Genomic DNA, 21,558 nt, shown 5'->3' on the forward strand with positions numbered 1-21,558 from the left:
GGGCTCTTGGCATGGGCTTTGGCTCATGAAATTCTTTCTGTTGTTTGAAGAGTTTGGGGGATACTTGACTTGGTCCGGGCCTATTTGAACTTTCAGGGTGTTAATCAAAACTGCCTGAAGAATTCCAGATCCTGCCCACCTATATTTAAAATTTTCTGGCATCACCTAGGCCTAGAGAAAAAAATGTATGGTGCCATCTTTTTTAGTAGAAAAAGTACTAGACATGATGTCAGGAGGGTCTGTGTTTTGGGGCTGCCATTTATTAGCTCTATAACCATGGATTGCTTAATTTCCTGGACCATATTGTCTTCACCTTTGAAATGAGAATAATTATACCCATTGTATATTTATTTGCTTATTCATTCATTCATAAGTGTCCATAAATTCTTTGGTTGACCATGTGTCAGACATTTTTATACATGCAAGAGATACAAAGAAGAATAGGACACTGTCCCTGAATTCAAGGAGCTTATTGCCTATTAAAGGAGGATAGATTTGTATTAAGAAATAAATAAATGCATGGAAGTATTATGAATGAAGCAAGAAACATGAGAATCTTTTTTTGTGTCTTCTGTTCCATTAATCACCAGTTTATATTAATTCTTCTGCCTAAATAAATCTCCAGTCCATCAACTTTTCTTCATCATCACGGTTTGCACCTTAAGTCCAAGCTGCTATGATCTCTTTTTGGACCACTGATCTTCCCCTACCCACTCAAGCCCTCAAGTCCATTCTTCTCACTGTGGCCAGAGACACCTTTGAAGGCAAAGCTGACCATAGACAGATGTTAACAGTAGGGGAACCTGGCTGTTGAGGTGTATGGGACCCCTCCTTTACTATCTTCACAAGTTATCTGTAAATTTAGAACTTTTCTAAATGAAAAATGTTTATTAAAATGCTTTCAAGTAAACTGACCACACAAATTTAAGTTGCTGCTTAAAATCCTTCAGTGGTTTTTTTTTTTTTTTTTTTCTTTCTTTCTTTTCTTAAAGAGAAAATCCCAAGTTCTTCAAATGACCTATAAGACCTGTTTGACCTGGCCCTGTTTATGTCCTGGAACATTCTTCCCTTTCCCTGTGCCAGCCTCATGGGCCCTCCCGGTCACACACTGTCAGGCTCCTTGCAGACAAGGGACAAGCTGCTCTTCTGTTCTCTCCCTGGCTAACTCCTCAGCCTTCAGATTTGCAGCTCAGATGTCACTTCCTCAGGACATCCTCTTAAGTCATCCTGCATTATCTTTTTGGGGCACTTGTCAGTTGTCATTACATTTGTGTTTTGGTGATTTTTCAAAACATGTCAGTTGATCTCACTGAACTATGAGCCACACAGGAGGGCTGAGGCCATGTCTGTCTTGCATATATGGTGCTTAGCACCTACCTGGCACATGGAAGGACTCATAAATTGTTGAATGAATGAGTAACTAAATGAGGTGAAAGTAAGTGTCATTACATTTTTGCTACTTGCTCTAGAGACTCCTGTGCCCAAGCACTGCAAATGGAGAGGAGTATAATAGTGCAATTTGCTTAAAATTATAAAAACACAACAAAAATTAATGTACATGTAAGGCATTGAAAAATAGCCAGAACATTGTCCCTTTCTCATAGTAAGGAAAGACTCATAAGTAATTCGTGACTAACTCATAAGTTGAGTACAGAAAAGGAAAAGAAAGAACTTTAAAAAAATATTTTAAACCTTCTGCTGAATTCATCTGTTGGCTAAATTTCAAGTGTTAGTATAGAGATTTCAAATTACATTTGGTTACAGTAGAAAGTAAGTAATTTCAGCTTAATCGTTGAAATGATTTTGACATTTTATTTAATACAGACTATGAGGAGCCATGCGTAGTGGTACCCACCTGTAGTCCCAGCTGTTTGGGAGGCTGGGGTGGGGAGACTGCTTGAGGCCGGGAGTTTGAGGCTGCAGGGACCTATGATTTCACTGTCTCCAAAAAAAGTAATAATAGGTCGGGAGCGATGGCTCAGGCCTGTAATCCCAGCACTTTGGGAGGCCAAGGCGGGCAGGAGTTCGAGACCAGCCTGACCAACATGGTGAAACCCCGTCTCTACTAAAAATACAAAACTTAGCTGAGCGTAGTGGCATGTGCCTGTAATCCCAGCTACTCAGGAGGCAGGAGAATCGCTTGAACCCAGGAGGCGGAGGTTGCAGTGAGCCGAGATCGCGCCATTGCACTCCAGCCTGGGCGCCAGAGCAAGACTCCATCTCAAAAAAAATAAAAAAGTAATAATAAAATGTTTAAAGAAGAGAGATGTAATATAGTGCTGTATACTTGCATTGTTCAAGAATTGTGGAACCAAAAAGCAAAAGATAACCAAGACATTATATTATGACATAATGATTTAAATGAAAAATGTTCCTACAGTTCTGTAATATTTTTAATCGTTGAAGACTTATTCAGTATATTTACTTCCCATGAGGGAGATTAAATAGTCAATGATTTCATCAGCAAAGAGACAAAAAGGCACCAAGTAGTGTATGTGCTGGATCAAAACAAACATTTCACTTCAGAATAATGTGCCTTATTTGACCATTTAATGATATATTATAGTATGACTTCTACCAGCAAAAAGGAGCCCATTTTACTTATGCGATATATGCATGAAGGCCCTTGGATATATAGCACTTACGGGATGCTTGAATCCAGAAGAAGGTTGCAAGGAGAGACCATGCCCATTCCCTTAATTGCAAACTTGAGAAAACTTGGAGAAACACCCGCTTTCTTCCTGTTAGCTCCTCCTCCTTTCAACTCACTCTTTCCAGGTGAAACTTGAAGAGAGATACGTAGAAAAACTCTGGAAGTATACTCATGAAACTATTAACAGTTGTTAATTAGAAAGTGAGAATGGGGAAAGAAATACATATATTTATTTTGTTATTAAAAAACCATTAGCAATTAAATAATAAATTGTAGTATATTTACATACCGTTTAGCATTTGGTTTTCTCAACTTAGTTTGTATAATCTACCGTATTTAACAATATTTTTGATATTTCACTACTGAAAATTATTGTTAAATTTTGCATATTAATATTGATTGAAAAAAATTTCCTGACTCCTGATCCCCTTGAGGTGAAGCACTCTGAAGCTTAGGTTATCTCTGTTTAGCAAATCTTCTCAAGGCAAAAGCTGGCTTCCTTGTTCCATTTACTGCTCAGGGTTCCAGTCTTTACTTGGTTTTTGCTATTTACTTTACTTGGTTTTTACACTATTAGTGTTCCTCACTAATGCTTTAATGAAGTTTTAATGGTGATGGTTTGTTTTTATGTTTCCTCCAGGGTTTTTAGTTGTTTTTAAAATGTTGGTCTAGAAACCAGGTCAGCCATTCTGTTGGAAATGAACCTCTCTTAGTTTTTGTACCATAATGTATACACTTGGTGTGTTACATAATTTCTAACAGAGCTGTGAAATGGTATAATGAAGTGTCTTTATGCCATTCAGTAGACCAACCCTCCCTTCACCAAAGAGTTTCAGCATGTATTTTCTTTGATGAATTCTTTGCAAGATGCAGATAAATACTGGATCGTTTTTCCCAGGTTAAAATTATGTCTGTTATTCTGTGGTGTAGAACTCTGTGAGACTTTGACTACCCATTAGCTGTATATTAGAGCAAATTCAGATGGACTTTTGAATAGAATCACAGTTCTCCTGAATGTGTGACTTCCCTCATCACACTTTCAGACTGAAGTTGGATAGCTGCACCCATGTGTCTTTGTGAGGCATCTTAATTTTCATAAGGCCCACCTTATCTTATCTCAGTGCAGCTTTGTCCTAAGCTGGCTCAAAACAACAGAAACTGTATTCCAGGAATTTATCAGGAGAGTATAAATAAATTCTCGTTGCTTTGTATTATCCTTACGTTCTAGAAGAAACCAATTTTTATGGTTTACATAAAGAATATTTAGTCTACCCATTCTGCTGAAATAAAATCTAAATTTCAAATGAAGTCAGAGAGTTAAATACCTGGATGACATCAAATTGACTTTCCCGTAGACCCATTCTTTTAAACTGCCCTGTAGGGTGATGCCATTCACTCATAAGCAGCAGCTGGCAAAGCATCTGTATGTTTCCTCACAGATGTTGAGGATGTTCTTATTACATAAACGTTGGGTTTCTTGTCACTGAACTCCCAAGGGCGAATTTCCTTCTGAGCTTTCCAGAAACAATTTGGTTGTGGATACCAAGCATCTGGGTCTTGATTGTCTCCCTTTTTTCTTTGGCTGCTAGAAAGCTTAGCATCTTGAGGTCCTTCCCTATCAAGGACATAGAACTTTATGGAATGTACCAATCTTATTGCAGATGCCATCTTACTTTCCTACCTTCAATTTTCCTTTAACTCATTTTTTGCCATATTAAATGCCTATTTTTAAATCATTTTGAGTATTTTTTGGAACATGGTAGCCACATGCAAAATCATTTGATTATTGTTTCAAATAATGCAAATCAGTGAATAACCGTGTTTTAGAAATGAAATTACAAAATTATATGTTTACTTTTGCTTCTCTAAACATTATCGGGATCCAGAAAATTAGATTTTGATATAATTCACTGTCTCTAGAATTCAAAGAAACAAATATGCAAAGACAGTGGAGACCACTATTAATATTTTTGAGAATGTGTACAGCTTGTTCCCTCATTTGGTTGAACAGACAAATTTTCGAAAGTAAAATCACTCTCCCCAAATATTTTGTAGATTTCAGTAATCTGATAAATGAGCTATTTACTCATTGTTTCTTTGGTACCCACACAGTGGATTATCCATAGCAACAACCCTTTTCAGAACTTAATAGGGCCAACTCTGTATTTATTAGGGAAATAATACCACCAGGTTAAACAAACTATGGCTCTTGGTTCTGTGAATTTACTCTCTTTCAACGGGATCTGTTAAACTTTCAGTGTGCCATGTTGTAGATCATTAGAGAAGCTGAATTAGGATATGACTCTATGATCCTGAAAGTGCCATTTTTATAGTGTGTTTAGAGTCAAATAAAAAAGATGATGAGCAAATAAAGCATTCGAAATAAAGTACTATGTTATGTATTGAAAACAGGGCCAAATTCTTGTCTGCACAGTACAAATGAGAGCTTGATTATGGTAAATATTACCACTTTCAGTCTATGGAGGTTAAGTAGAATACATAATATTGGCTCAGGAAAATACATTTCTGTTTTTCTTGATTCTAGGAATTATATTGATGTGGAATCTGTAAGAAAGGCTATGCCTCAAAAAAGAAAAAAGATAATTTCAGAATTACAGAGATTTTCATAAGAGAACAGACTTTTTTCAAAGAATTCTAATTGCTGTTGAAATTTAAATTAAGCCTAAGATCTTTCATGTCAGTTGTTGAGAAATGGAGTCGTATTTAAAATCACAAAATGTTAGCATTCATTTAATTCAGTATCCTTATTTTACAGCCATGAATGCTTTTAGAAATTGCTACAAAAGCATACTGACTATCATCTCATGTCCTTGTGCAGTATAAAAACATATTTTAAATTAAAACTTGTTAAGCTTCTGTCCTACCAGGTATACTAATGGGAGTAGAATAATCTTTTATAAGGGCAGATTGATGAATAATTAGGTTTTTTTTCTATATAATAGGATGGAGTACATTTTTTTTTTCTTATAGGATTTTTTATGTGGGGCTTAATAGTGGGGTTCTGTATTTATGAATTGGTCGAGCCTGTTTGGATAAAATCTTTGCTATGTCAAATATCTGTTTTTTCTTAATATAAGTTTTTTGGTAGTTTTAGCATTTAAATTATTCCCTTTTGTTTATCTTCATAGATTCTGGAACTTTTCAAAGCCTGACTTTCTTCTTGAAACAGTGGAGCATCATACAGAGTTTACTTGTGGTTTAGACTTCAGTCTTCAGAGCCCCACTCAGGTAACAGATACAATCTCATGATATTCTCTTCTGCCCAAGTTCACAGCCAACTCTGTGTGGCATGCGTTGCTTTTATGAATAACGTTGTTGCCATTTTAGCTATATAAGTTTGTGTGTTTGAGCATTAAACTACTAGGGAATAGGAGGTATCAAGAAAGTTCCCATACCTTTCTCCTCTTGAAAGATTGATTTCTCTGAGAGAAAAAGGAACCTTCCCAGGAGGTATTATCCTAACATTTTGAAGACTTTCCCTAGGCCTCTCCCAACAGAAAAGTGACAAGAGAAAGATGGAATACGGCAGGATTGTCGCCACAGGTTGGCAGGAGTCAGGAGCATGTGGTCCTGACTCAGCTGTCCCACTAGGCAGTTGAGACCATGGGCAGGCAGGTCACTACCCTCTCAGGACTGTCGCCCGTCTCTCCACACCACATGTCGAACAGGAGGCTTCAGATGGAGAACAAGTAGAGGAGAATGTCTACTATTTAAGTTAATAAACAATATATTTCTCCCTTATTGTTCTCTTGAGGACTTGAGAGTAGACACTTTGCACTTTAAATATCCCTCAGATTTTTTTTTAAAAAAGCTTTTTCATTTTAGAAACTGTAAAGTCAAGTCAGAAACACTACAGTATGTTGAGTGATAAGGCCCTTTAAATACAGACTATGTTAAAGAACCAACATATCAGTGAAACACAATATTTGGAAATTCTAGAGCATGACTGTGGAATTGTGCTTTTATGATAACTTTCATAAGTTAAACAGAAAGAAAATCCCACTTCACATTAATGTGTTCTGAAATTTAAATAAATATATAAGTTTTTCTTTTTTGGTGGGGGGGGGCAGTGGGCAGAGTTTCACACTGTCACCCAGGCTAGAGTGCAGTGGTGCAATCTTGGCTCACTGCAACCTCGACCTCCCAGGTTCAATTATCCCACCTCAGCCTCCTGAGTATCTGAAATTAAAGGCATGCACCACCACACCCAACTAATTTTTAACTCCAGCCCAGGCTGGAGTGCAGTAGTAAAATCTCAGCTGACTGCAACCTTCGCCTCCCGGGTTCAAGTGATTCTCCTGCCTCAGCCACCCCAGTAGCTGGGATTACAGGCATATGCCACTGTACCCAGCTAACTTTTTATATTTTTAGTAGAGATGGGGTTTTGCCATGTTGACCATGACCAGGCTGGTCTCAAACTGCTAACCTCAAGTGATCCACCTGCTTTGGCCTCCCAAAGTGCTAGGATTATAGGCATGAACCACTGTGCCTGGCCTAATCTTTGTATTTTTAGTAGAGATGGGGTTTCACCATGTTAGCCAGGCTGGTCTCAAACCCCTGACCTCAAGTGATTCACCCTCCTCAGCCTCTCAAAGTGCTGGGATTACAGGCATGAGTTCTCGGCCTGTGAGTTTTTCATTTTAGGAATTAAAGATATAATTCTGAGTTTAAAAGATTTTCATTTGGTATTAGAATGTTCCTGTTAACATTAGAAATAATCATTTAAAATGACTTAATGGCATATAAGAAGAGAAAAACCCGAAATAGTGATGAGTGAAATGGCATTATTTTCAGCATAAATATAATGTGTTTCAGATGAACTAGGCCTTTTCTGATAAATTTATTATAGATGGTTTTTAATAAAATGATTGTACCTGTTTTCTATGTTAGTCTTAAAAAGTTATAATGTACCATACTGAAACATGGCACCCCCAAACAAAGGATCCTAAGTAAATATTCATTAAATCCTCATCCTTACGTATTTCTATTACCTGTCCTCTGTGAGCCCAGACTGGAACCTGTGGCAGCAGCTGCAGCACCCCCATTTCCTCAGCTGTGGTGCTTCCTCGCCAGGTCTGAAGAATACCAAATGTTTTCTAAATCCTCCACACATAGTAGACCTACCTTATTAAAAGCAACTTTGTGATGAGAGGACTTAATCAGAGGACATACATCCCTAAGTAATAGATTTTATTCAAATTAAGATGGTGATTTCAACCAGTATTTTATTTTTTTAATATATCTAACATTAATACATTTTAAACACAAACATTTGAGTTGTGTATATTATTAATTTATATATATTTAAATGATAATTTGTATTATTTTAATTATTTTTATGTACAGAAAACTCAACAGTGTACATTTAATCCAGTTTAGTGGCAGGTTCTTTAGCCTTTGCCTTTTCCAGCTTGGCAGTGTGAGCCACAGACTTGGGACCAAGGATATTGACCCCCCGGTGATGGCAGATCTCATCATGTCTGTCATTGCAATTGGTCCTGATAGCTTCCACCATCCTAACCAAAGCCCTTTTGTCTTCCGAGTTAATCTGTGGAAGACAGTGGTACGGGTCATCCTGTGGACCAGTCTTGCCCTTTCCTTGACAGTGCAGTCAGGGACCCCCATTTTATGAGACAGGGCAGGCAGGAAGACAGTCAGCTCAATGGGATCCACGTCATGTGCAGTCACCACCAGCTAAGCCTTCTTCTTCTCCACCAAGGTGGTGACGGTGTTAACCCCAGCTTGAAGGACAGGTGGTCTCTTAGTGGGGACATCCCCTTTGCCAGCAGCCTTCTTCTCAGCCTGAGCCGAGTCTCTGCTTCTTCTCTTGCTTAGTCTCTGGTCTGTATTGTGGGCCAGCTTATGTCGTTGAGCAGCTGTTTGGTGGTCCCAGGGCCTGGGTGAACTGGTTCATCACAGGAGGCACTTCTAGGCTCCTGTAGAGGGTAGCTCTTTGCTGTTGCAGCCTGACATAGTGGGGCCATTTCACAAAATGGGTGAGGTCCCTTTTGGGCTGGATGTCCTATTCAGTGTCAGAATTCTTAGGCCTTTTCTCAAACAGGGGATTCATCACTTTCTTGGCCTGTTGCTTCAAGACAGCAGGGACTGGGGCCACCGTCTTGCCCTTGGTCGTCTTTCAGCATCTTGGGCGACTGGAGGAGAGAGATAATTTGTATTTTTGCAAGCCACATCAAACTCCTTTCTAGGGGAGATATGAATCAAGTTCTACGTGTATCTCCATATTTTTCCTTTCACTTATTTTGTCTGTTATAACGAACAACTCCCAGGACTTAGTGGCCTAAAACAACAATTTTACTTGCCCACAATTCTGTGAGTCAGCAATTTGGACCAGGCTCATCCTAGCAGTTCTTCTTTTGGTCTTTCCTGTGGCCACCCATGTGGTTCCAGCCATCTGGTGGCTTAACTAGGGCTGGGTAGTCTTAGGCCTTGTTCAGTGTGTCTGGTGGGTAGTGCTGGTTGTCTTCCAGGCCGTGTGTCTGTAGGTGTGCCCAGGTCTCAGCATTTAACAGTTGTGTGTTTCCAGGAGGGCAAGAGCAAAAGCCGTAAGTCATCTTGAGAACTGGACTTGGAAGCCACACAACATTCCCTCTGTTGCAAAGCAAGTTGCGAGGCCAGCCCAGATTCAAAGAGTGGGAAGTAGACCCTACGGCTTGATGGGAGGACCTGTGAAGAATTCATAGTCACTTAAAATCTGCCACACTAACCTTTGTTGGTATAGTAGGTGGTTTAAGTTTTATTTGTTTGTTTGTTTGTTTGTTTGTTTGTTTGTTTTTAGACGAAGTTTTGCTCTTGTTGCCCAAGCTGGAGTGCAATGGCACGATCTCGGCTCACTGCCACCTCCACCTCCTGGGTTCAAGCAGTTATCCTGCGTCAGCCTCCCGAGTAGCAGGGATTACAGGCATGTGCCACCATGCCCAGCTAATTTTGTATTTTTAGTAGAGATGGGGTTTCGCCAGGTTGACCAGGCTGGTCACAAACTCCTGAACTTAGGTGATCCACCCATCTCGGCCTCCCAAAGGTGCTGGGATTACAGGCGTGAGCCACTGTGCCGAGCCAAGTTATTTTTAACATACTATATTTATCCTTTAGTCTCATAGTGTGTCAGATTTACAGATTGTAAGTTAATTCTGCTCTTTGATCATATTTTATTCCCTTAGAAAGTATCTTTCTGTCACCTCTTAGTATCTTTCCATCTGCTTTCATATACCTGTTGTCTCTTGTGATCTTAGCAGCTGTAGGACCTTGCTGATGTTACTTTAAGGCTCTGTGTTTTTATATATTCTCAGTCTTAAAAGAGATTTATCTGAGTTCTTCTGTGTATAATTCTGTTTCTTTTTAGCTTCTCCTTTCTTAGAGATCTGAGAAATGAGGTCAAGGGCATTCTTACATTACACCACCTTTCTTCTTAACAGAATGTAAGATCTTGTCTTTAAAAGTTTAAAACTTGACAAGTAAGTGTCCGGGGTCATTCTTTAAGGATAATTGCTGAGAAATGCTCTACGCCCTCTTTTGTTAAACAGGCTGAAGGCATCGTTTTCTTTGATTTTTTTTTTTTTCTAATCATGATTTGTACAGTTCTAACATTTTATCTTTTCTTTCTTATCCTTATTATTTCTAAATTGGATACTCTTTCTTGTTGTAAGTTTGTGATTCTAGACCTATAATATACCTATTTATATAATTGGAATTTCTATATTATCTTTAGAATTCCTGACTTTGTGCTCTGCAGTATCAATTCTGCTCTTCCAAATGCTCAGTGATGTTTAGTTTAGTATTTATAAGCTGGATACATGTTTACATGTCTTTATACATTCTTTTTGGGGCATATTTATTATTTTAATCTCTTAAAGTAAACATTATCACTTTCAGATATCACTGCAGTATGTTTAATAAGCTTTAATGTTTTCCTCATGACAAAATTTTGGAAATTACATTTAGAAGAAAGAGAAAAGAGTACCTATAGTCTCCCCACTTGAGAAAGAATTTCTGTTATACCATATTATTATGTTTCTTTTAAAAATCGGTTTTACCATATTATTATGTTTCTTACATTTAATTAAATGTAAATTTGTATTTTAAAATGCACATATTTTTAAGTGTACGGCTCAGTTAGTTTTCCAGAAGTGACTACCCCTGTATAACAACTATCCACATTGAGATATGGAACATGGCTTGCATTCCAGAAGCCTCTTCCCAAATCTGAACCCCTCCTTCCCAATGGTAGCTACCCTTCCGGTCTCTATCTGTGTGTGTATTTTTCAAGTTTTTCAAAGTTTGGTTATACTACATATACAAGTTTACCTTCTGGGACTCCCAAAATGCTTGGTAAACAATCTTTTCTTTCTCTTTTTTTTTTTTTCCCCGTAGAGACAGGATCTTGCTCTGTTGCCCAGTTTGGTCTAGAACTCCTGAACTCAAGCAGTCCTCCTTCCTCGGCCTCCAAAGGACTGGCATTATAGGCATGAGTCACCATGCCCCACCTAACATAATCTTTAATTAGTGAATATCTGAATCTGTCCATGTTAGGAACATGTAGCTCCTATATAATGAGTTTTCTTTAAAATATTAATAGGGTAGAAGAAGTTTTGTATATTTTTGTTTTGTTTCAGTGTAAGATGATTAGATTTGGTTCTGATTTAAACTAGTTCTTTAGATGTATTTTTATTTTTAATTATTATTATTATTTGAGACAGGGTCTCACTATGTCACCTAGGCTGGAATGCAGTGGTACGTCATGGCTCACTGTAGCCTTAACTTCTGGGTGCAAACGATCCTCCCACCTCAAGCCTCCACCCCCACCCTACCCTACTGAGTAGCTAGGACTACAGGTGTGCACCACTTTTTTATTTTTTTACTTTTTTGTAGAGATGAGGTCTCACTGTGTTGCCCAGGCTGGTCTGGATCTCCTGGGCTCAAGTGATCCTCCCACCTCAGCCTCCCAGAGTACCAGGATTACAGGTATGAGCCACTGTGCCTGGTTAGGTATCATTTAAAAATTCGGCTCTTGTTTTGGTTCAAATCTCTATTTCCATAATCTTTGATATCAGGTTTAATGGTTGACAGTAGATAAAAGTATTTAAGAATTCTCTAATGAGTTTGGAAAATTGGATTTTAGAAGATGGCAAGCATTATTGGTAGTTAGGATATTTGTGTCCTGTTCACCTTTTATGTCAGGTGATATTTTCTGCGTCTGTCACAGACTAGCTTTAGAGTTAAAAAGAACAAGTGCCAGAAACAGTCGGTGTCCTCAGGCATTAGTCTCTGCTGTTTCCTCATTGATGCTTTCATAATTGTGTAATTTTTTAGCTTACAATGATACAACAAGTCCTCGTTGTTTTCCCCAAGCCATAAAACATTTCCCAGGTCCAGCTCTGTAGGATATCAGTGTGCTCCTTAGATGGATGGTATTAGGCTGTGTCTGCTGCCCTCTGCACTGCATAGACACCCTGATATGGTTTGGCTGTGTCCCCATCCAAATCTCACCTTGAATTGTAACTCCCACAATTCCCACATGTCATGGAAGGAACCCGGTGGGAGGTGATTGAATTATGGGGGCAAGTCTTTCCTGCACTGTTCTCATGATAGTGAATGAGTCTCATGAGGTCTGATGGTTCTATAAGGGGGAGTTGCCCTGCACAAGCCCTTTTTTTTTTTTTTTTAACTGCTGCCATCCATGTAAGACGTGACATGCTCCTCTTTGTCTTCTGCCATGATTGTGAGGCCTCCCCAGCCATATGGAACTGTAAGTCCATAAAACCTCTTTTTCTTCCCATTCTCAGGTATGTCTTTATCAGCAGCGTGAAAATGGACTAATACATACCCCTTGCAATTATAGCATCCCATTACTGTTGATATCTGCCTCTGAGCTTCCATTTCTGAATCACTCACTTTCCTATTCAATTTCCTTTCTCTTGATTATGAAGCATTGCTTCTAAAAACCCACCAAATATACTGACTAGGCACACTTCAAATAGCTTTTTAAAAAAACTTCATTTGGGCTCTTGGTCCTACTCAACTTACCTTTGAAGTCTTTTTGATTTTTTTAGCCCATTCTCCACTGTATCTTTCCTCAACCTTTTTCAGTGTCAGTATCTGGACGTTTGACCTTATGTTCTACTTACTGTTAAAAGAAAGTTCCCAGGAATGAGCATCTTCTTCCGTCTCTGTCACCCAAAATGTTTGCATGTTATCTCTGTTTTTTTTCCCATCCTTCCAGTGGGTTTCTGATTTTCTCACTGGTTCCCTCATCCACGTCTTTGCTTCTTCCCTTACCCACTGTTTTTAGATCTTCAATCGGTTCTTCTGTTTTCAAAGCTCTATGGGGCTTACCCCACTGTCCTGTCTCACTATCAGTAAGTTCTATTTCTCTTCTATTATTAAATATCTAGAATTAGTAGATTGACCTCTTGCTTTTAGTTTCTCAGAATCTACACTCTCTTTTAAACCTGTCTTCCTTTCATCATTCAATTGAAGTTAAGCCCAAAAAGATCACCAGTAAACTCCTGAAAACCAAATTAGCCTTTTTTCAGACTTTTTTCTTATTTAGCCATAAAATTTTGATATTTGAAAAAAATCTTCCTGTCCTATTTTTTCAATGCTACCATGCTGACCTCTTCTTCCTTACCTCTTTGCTAAATATGTTCATTACCATCCTTCCAAAAGTAGATGTTCTCCAATATTCAATCTTAGCCCTCTTACTTTGGTGCAACTTCTCCTTGAAGCTGTCATATAATTCTATGCTAGTGATACTTGCCCTATGTATCCAGTGGACTTTACTGTGAGATCTGAGTAGATGTCATGCTTTTCTTTCAGTATTCCTAACTTGGTCAATTGATTGCATTTTTGGACCATACTAGAGATCTGGGAAGTCATCCTAGTTTTCCTGTCTCTTCACACTTCCTAAATTCAACTTGGTACCGAGTTTATGAGTTATTTCTCACCAATATCTCTGAAATCCAGACAATGCCTTTCTACCTCCAGTGCCTTAGATGAGCACTTATTTGTACCTTTACCATGGATTACTGCAACAATCTCAAAGCTAGTCTCTGAGCTGTTTCCATTATCACATTGATTCTCCATGTTGCCTCTAGGGAGAGGTTTCCATAATGCAAATCTGATTTTGTTAGTGCTTGACCTGAAACACGTTAAAGATAGGAGCAAGATGAGAACTGCCACCATCACCACTGTAAATTAACATGGTCCTAAAAATTGTGTGGCCAGTTAGAAATAGGAGAAAACAAAATAGAATATAAATTTTTTAAAGGTAGAACATTTTATTGTCATTTGCAATTCATATGATTGTCAAATTGAATAAGTATTAAATATATCAACTTTAAACCTATTTAAAAAAATGAGAGTCCAATAAGAAAGTCAGTTAAAATAAATATATAACATTGAATACCCTACAGATAAAACAATTACCAGTTAGAAAATAAAATGGGAAAAATCACTTTTACATGGCAACAACTGTGTATGTGTGTGCGTGCATGTGTGTGTGTGTATGGGTGTAGGATTCCTAAAGAATAAAAATTAAAAATATACAGGATTCTAGATTAAGAAGATTATGTAACTTTGCTAGGAGACCTTTGAAAAAAGACTGACATATCATGTTGCTGCATCAGAATACATTTTTCCTATTGCTGTCCCTTTTTTAAGGCATTTGTCATCCAATACAGATACTACTATATTTGCCTCCTAACCTGTCTTTCTCTTTTTAGAATTCATGGTTAATCACTCCTGTGATGCTTTTAAACCACTCTGACCATTAACCTCCTGCCATACTATTAAATACTAGTTTTAATTTGCAAATTAATCCAGTTAAATTGTCATTTTTATCACTGTCATCTTTGCTCAGAAACCTTCAAGAGGAAGCCCATTCATGCCCTTCAGTGTAGAGTCTGAACTTTTAATCTTGCTTTCAGGATTCAATATAATCTGTTTTCCTTTTTAATTTTAGTTCTCGCCATCCTATGTAATCCTCTATTGCAGAACAATTACATTTTGTTATTTGTCATATCCCTGTTTTTTACCCCCGTTTCTCTTGCTCTCCTCCGCCTCTGCCTATGGAAATTATTTCTGCCTTTTTGATTCCAGAATTAAATTATTCTCTTCCTTCTCTCCTCCTCTTCTTTTCTTCTCTGCTTCAGTAAATATTTTGTGTCAGCTAAATATCTTGAGTGCCCGGAGACACACAGAGGATTAATGTCAACTACCTGATACGTAGGTGCTAAATAGCTATTGAATGAATTAATGAAAAGAATTTTTTTAGTTTATTGATCAACTCTTTTCTTGCTTTTGCATGAACTCCATAATGATTATCATAATAAACCATAATTTCTCCGGTAGTCACTTTCTATTGTAAGCTGGTTGAGTAAGTAAAACATGTTTCTTCCTTTAGTCCCAAGTTTAATATACTGCAATATAATGTCTTGGCTGCTTTTTCAAAATGTAGAGTTAACTGTGATTTTTTTTCATTCTGTCTGTGTCTTTCTGCCTGTTTCTATTATTCATTTTTGCTAAAGAGGCCATATGTCATAAAGATAATTACAGTAGATTGAACAAGTTTCCCAAGGGCAAAAGCAATTGTCCACGAAATTGAGAAAAAAGGGTATAATGATAAATAGAAAATGGAAAACTTCTTAATAAAGTAAAGCTCCTAATGAGTCAGTTGGAATTCTTATTATTAACAATCACATTAAATCATTTGAGATAAGTTACCTTATCAGTTGCATGTGTAAACATTTTAATAAAGTGGAGGGAATTGATACAATTAAGGGATATAAATTCATTTTCTAAATTTTACATGTATTTAAAGTGTTATACTTCCGTTTTAATGTTTCCTTCTCTAAAATCCACATTTATGGGACCATTATTATTGAAGATGTTCTATAATACATGTGATTTGATCCACCACTGGTAAATTTTTGTTATAGTCTCCTTAGTGAATGCATGTTTCTTTACTATTTTTGGATTTATGTAGCATTTAGTCTGGTATTTTGCACATAGGAAATACTGAAATACTGGTTTAATACAGTTGTTCTCTGGCTTTCCATGCATGAAGATGTCTTAATGTATATGCCATACATACCAATTAATAGACTTTATTGACATAAAATAAATTTCTGTTCAGTTTTTCAAGCTTTATTATATGTTTTGAAGAAACTGACATTTTAGTTCAAAGCAAGTAATTCATATTTCTGATTAGTGTGCTTGTTCTTTTAATGGAAATACCTATTTTGCTGTATTAAAGTGAAAATGAAATAATTAAAAATTATTAATTTTTAATTAATTAAAAATGGCATTAATAATTAAAAATGGCATCTTACCCTATTGGTTTAGTTTTTTTTTTTTTTTTTTACTACCCTAGTAGATAGCATCTTTTAAAATAATAACAAAGATTGATTCTCTCTTCAAATTTTACATTAAGTAAAAAAAATAACATTTTGACAAACCATTTTTTCCCACAATGTCAGTAATTTTAATTCTGACTTTTGATGAAAAGATTAGCATGTTGATCTTAGCTTAAAGGAAATTCAGAAAGGCATAGGGATGAAATGTACCACAGTGGGTAAAGGAATGAATAAAGGAATACATTTTCCACTTGCATATCCTTGGACAGAAGCAGTAGAGCCTGGAGGCCCCTGCCGTTGAGTGTCCACATGCACACTCATACTGTAAGGGAAGAGGGTCAAACAAGAGATGCCCCAGCCTTCAAAAAACCCTAGATGGGATTCAGAAAAAAACTGCCTCTCAAAAGATTGAGTTTCATCAGAGGAGTTATAATGCAATTATAACTTTTAAATGAAAACTAAAACATTCAGTTCTTTACTTACTCTGATGTATCCCACTGCCTAGAACATTTTCCTTTTTTCCATTGTGCCACTGTCCCAAAAACAGCAACAAATGCTGTCTGGCCAGCTCTTCCTTTAAGCCTCAGCTTAGATATTACTTCCACCTGAAAGCAGGCACTTCCCTCACATTTGATGATAATGGCCCCTTGCCTACTTTTTTTTTTTTTTATTTTTTTTTATTTTTGTTATACTTTAAGTTCTAGGGTACATGTGCATAACGTGCAGGTTTGTTACATATGTATACATGTGCCATGTTGGTGTGCTGCACCCATCAACTCGTCAGCACCCATCAATTCATCATTTATATCATGTATAACTCCCCAGTGCAATCCCTCCCCCCACCCCCATGATAGGCCCCAGTGTGTGATGTTCCCCTTCCCGAGTCCAAGTGAGCTCATTGTTCAGTTCCCACCTATGAGTGAGAACATGTGGTGTTTGGTTTTCTCTTCTTGTGATAGTTTGCTAAGAATGATGGTTTCCAGCTGCATCCATGTCCCTACAAAGGACGCAAACTCATCCTTTTTTATGGCTGCATAGTATTCCATGGTGTATATGTGCCACATTTTCTTAATCCAGTCTGTCACAGATGGACATTTGGGTTGATTCCAAGTCTTTGCTATTGTGAATAGTGCCACAATAAACATACGTGTGCATGTGTCTTTGTAGCAGAATAATTTATAATCCTTTGGGTATATACCCAGTAGTAGGATGGCTGGGTCATATAGTACATCTAGTTCTAGATCCTTGAGGAATTGCCATACTGTTTTCCATAATGGTTGAACTAGTTTACAATCCCACCGACAGTGTAAAAGTGTTCCTATTTCTCCACATCCTCTCCAGCACCTGTTGTTTCCTGACTTTTTAATGATTGCCATTCTAACTGATGTGAGATGGTATCTCATTGTGGTTTTGATTTGCATTTCTCTGATGGCGAGTGATGATGAGCATTTTTTCATGTGTCTGTTGGCTGTATGAATGTCTTCTTTTGAGAAATGTCTGTTCATATCCTTTCCCCACTTTTTGATGGGGTTGTTTGTTTTTTTCTTGTATATTTCTTTGAGTTCTTTGTAGATTCTGGATATTAGCCCTTTGTCAGATGAGTAGATTGCAAAAATTTTCTCCCATTCTGTAGGTTGCCTGTTCACTCTGATGGTAGTTTCTTTTGCTGTGCAGAAGCTCTTTAGTTTAATTAGATCCCATTTGTCAATTTTGGCTTTTGTTGCCGTTGCTTTTGGTGTTTTAGACATGAAGTCCTTGCCCATGCCTATGTCCTGAATGGTACTACCTAGATTTTCTTCTAGGGTTTTTATGGTATTAGGTCTAACATTTAAGTCTCTAATCCATCTTGAATTAATCTTCGTAGAAGGAGTAAGGAAAGGATCCAGTTTCAGCTTTCTACTTATGGCTAGCCAATTTTCCCAGCACCATTTATTAAATAGGGAATCCTTTCCCCATTTCTTGTTTCTCTCAGGTTTGTCAAAGATGAGATGGCTGTAGATGTGTGGTATTAGCTGGGACTACAGGCGTCCGCCTCGTCGCCCAGCTAGTGTTTTTTGTATTCTTTAGTAGAGACGGGGTTTCACCGTATTAGCCAGGATGGTCTCGATCTCCTGACCTTGTGATCCGCCCGTCTCGGCCTCCCAAAGTGCTGAGATTACAGGCTTGAGCCACCGCGCCCAGCCCCTTGCCTACTTTTATGGGACCCCGTAATTCCTCTATCATTGTACATATTACTCTACAGTATAGGTCTCTCTTTGCTTACCTGTCTCTCCATTACAGTCAAGATCTGTGGAGCCAGAGACCAGGACCCTTGTATTTATTGTCATAACCTGTACATACTTCTGACACAGAGGAGGTTCTTAATAAGTCTTTGTAGAAAAAATGGATGAATATGTGTATACATAAATTATCTTTTAGATAGCTGTGTAATGCTGAGGAATATTTAACAAACAGTTCTTAGGACACAAAGGAAAGCTCCCTGTGAAACTTCTCTAAATTTTCCTGAAATTAAAAACAAACAAAATATATATCCTCCAAATCCCATAAAACTTGTTGTTTTTACCCATATCTCTGAACTCACACCTAATTGGATGCTGTTTATTATATGAGAGGCTCTCTCTACTCAACAAAATCTTGCAGAAAACTATGGCTCATACATGGATTCACTTAAGTCAACAAGCATCTATCAAAGGTTTACTGTATATAGAACACAAGGAATATAGATTTACAGATTTAATCAAGATACAATCCCTGACTCTAAAAAAAAAATTTTCTTGAGGTTTAGTTTTTATAAACATACATGAATGTTACTAGAAAACTATATTACTCAGCATGCTTTTGCTTCCTTGTTCATTGTTATAAAGCATAGAGCCTAAGTTATTTTGCCAGTATTACGATGTGCTCAGCTCTGATGCCTGAAATCTTTTGCTCCATTTGTTCCCTTTAGAACAGATTTTGTTATTTGGAGTTGACTTTTTTTTTTTAAATCTTTATTGGCTTTCTGTGGTTTAATCTATAAACCATATCAGCCCATTTAGAACTCTGCAGGATACAAATCTCAAGGAAAGTAAATAAAAATATTGTGATTAACCATAGTTTAAATGATTAATAAAATTTTCTCGTGCCTTTCAGTAGAAATTCTGGATACTGGCTTATGGAGAGTAGGACCAGGAAGCTACATGAACTTTTGATTTAGGGGTGCTTCAGGGAGGACTTTGGTTTTTGTTTAAAGATAGTTCAATCATGTTTCCTCTTAGTCCTCCTCCCAATTCTGTCTCCTCCTATCTCATATTAACCTATCAGATTTGAAACTTAAATTTTAAATAAAAATGTAAAAGTATGGCACAACGTGTTTTCCGTTGTGTTAGTGGCATGTTCTTATTCTTTCTCCTCAGGAAAGGAAGAGAATTATTCCTTAAGAATTTTTGAATCCTGCCAAGTTTTGAATTTCTTTCTTTTTTTTTTTTTTGAGACAGAGTCTCGCTCTGCCGCCCAGGCTGGAGTACAGTGGCCGGATCTCAGCTCACTGCAAGCTCCGCCTCCCGGCTTTAGGCCATTCTCCTGCCTCAGCCTCCCGAGTAGCTGGGACTACAGGCGCCCGCCACCTCGCCCGGCTAGTTTTTTGTATTTTTTAGTAGATTTCACTGGGTTAGCCAGGATGGTCTCGATCTCCTGACCTCGTGATCCACCTGTCTTTTTTTTTTTTTTTAATCAACAACAGAAAATTCCTGCACAAGTCCCCCATCTTAGTTCACATGACAGAAACCCAGTTAAAAAATTGATACATGTTACACTGTTTCTCAGCGGTCCTCAGTCCTAGCTGAGTGTTGGAAAGGGTCGCAGACGATTACAATGCCCAGCTGAAGAATTCTCTGGATTCATGTTTAGGGTCAGGGGTTGAGACACTGAAGAAAATTATGGATTCTCTCTCCCTTCCCACCAGAATGTAAATATACACAAAATGTTGTATGTATGGACTTTCTGAAGCCTATCTGTGGACCTTGGCTTCAAGACCCCAGCCTGTGTCAGCCCAAAGTGGAGCTAGTGATGCTGATCCCCTACCCCACTTTGAAGCCTGAGGCTAGGGAGATGGAGACCAGTCTCTGTGACCTCCAGGTGATTCTCATGCACACTAAAGCTTGAGAACCACCGTCTTCTAGAAGTACCTCCAGTAAACTATAGTTTAATGTCTGCCTTTGGCTTACTGGAGGGTTGAGATGTTGTTTTTACAGCCTTGTGAAGAAAGATGTATTTTTTATAAAGCCACTCTTTTGGCACTGAATAATTTTTGTAATGGGGGCATGTTATGTATTTCTCTTATAGTCAAGTACTAGGAAAAACTTTTATATCCTCTGATGAGCTGGTAAATTGATCATATCAGTATATCTTATGTTATTGTTTGCGTTTAATTTCATGCCCAATTTTAGCAACTATTCTTAGCCTCTTTTTAAAATATAATTGTGTATCCGTTTTCCCCATTTAATAATGTTTGTTCTGTTAATGAAGTGGTTTTTCTGTTACTCACTATGTAAGTCCTATAAGAAAGCAAGAGTTACGATGTTTCATTGAAATAATGGTTACCCCCTTGACACAGTGAACTGAATCCCTGTGTGTGGCCATGTTAAAGGATAATTTTCAAAATGGTGACATGACTCTAATAGTATGAACATGTGTCAAAGATTTTATTTAACTCATTTATGTAACTCATGTGAGATTTGACAGCTAACTTAAAGGAATCATTGAGTGCTGAAATGAATTTACTAATAGGTGCAGAACTGGACACTATCCACAGGGCAATAAGACTTAAGATATGGAGTCATCTCTTGCAGGGGGTAAGCGGGGGCATCAGTTGCATCTCTACAGGACAGGATTCCCTTGCAACTTTTATGAATCATTTGCATTGCTATCTGTTTTCTATAATTTACAGAGTTCTAAAGTAATCTAGTCAGAAAGTGAAACGCACAGAGCCCTGGAGAAACAGGTAACCCATATGGTCCCTAAGACAATGCCAGCCTCCCACTGAAAGGACACTTAGTCATCTTTTTTTCTGGTTTAAATCATTCACAGTTTTTCTCATAGCAAGATAATGGGCAAATAAGTGGGGTTCTCATATATGGGACTGAAACTGAGAAAGATAATCTTGGGTAAGTAGAAAAGGAGATTCCTGTCATCATCTTTCTCATTCTGTATCCTGAGTCTGGCCTTGAAGGAGTCTTCATGATCAGGCATGCATTTCTGGGGATGGAAGGGGAAGCTTTTGTTATGAGGAAGCAGGTTGGGAGCCAGGAAAGATGCCTCTTTGTTTGACAAGCTAAAGAAGGAGTGTATCTCATCCTATAAAGCAGATTATTTATTTTCATGCCATTTTCTTTACTTGTTTTTTCTGTTTGTTAACACTTTTTTTTTTTTTAGCAAAGTCTTTATTTAATATGTGTCTTTTTGTTAGCCCTTATTTTTAGTACAGTCTTTTTAAAATGTCCCTTAGGCTGACCACAGATAGGTACCATGGGGCAT

General features: G+C 37.7%; 1 protein-coding gene across 1 annotated transcript in view; it reads left to right on the forward strand.

The window, feature by feature from the left end:
* PEX7 (peroxisomal biogenesis factor 7) overlaps positions 1-21,558 on the forward strand; it is a 94,766-nt gene that overhangs the window by 68,648 nt on the left and 4,560 nt on the right. The window contains exon 9 of the mRNA XM_023190980.2: positions 5,803-5,902. Within this exon, the coding sequence (XP_023046748.1) occupies positions 5,803-5,902 (100 nt within the window). The remainder of the gene's footprint in view (positions 1-5,802; positions 5,903-21,558) is intronic.

This window comes from Piliocolobus tephrosceles, chromosome 5 (assembly GCF_002776525.5).
Source record: "Piliocolobus tephrosceles isolate RC106 chromosome 5, ASM277652v3, whole genome shotgun sequence".
In the NCBI taxonomy this organism is placed as follows: domain Eukaryota; kingdom Metazoa; phylum Chordata; class Mammalia; order Primates; family Cercopithecidae; genus Piliocolobus; species Piliocolobus tephrosceles.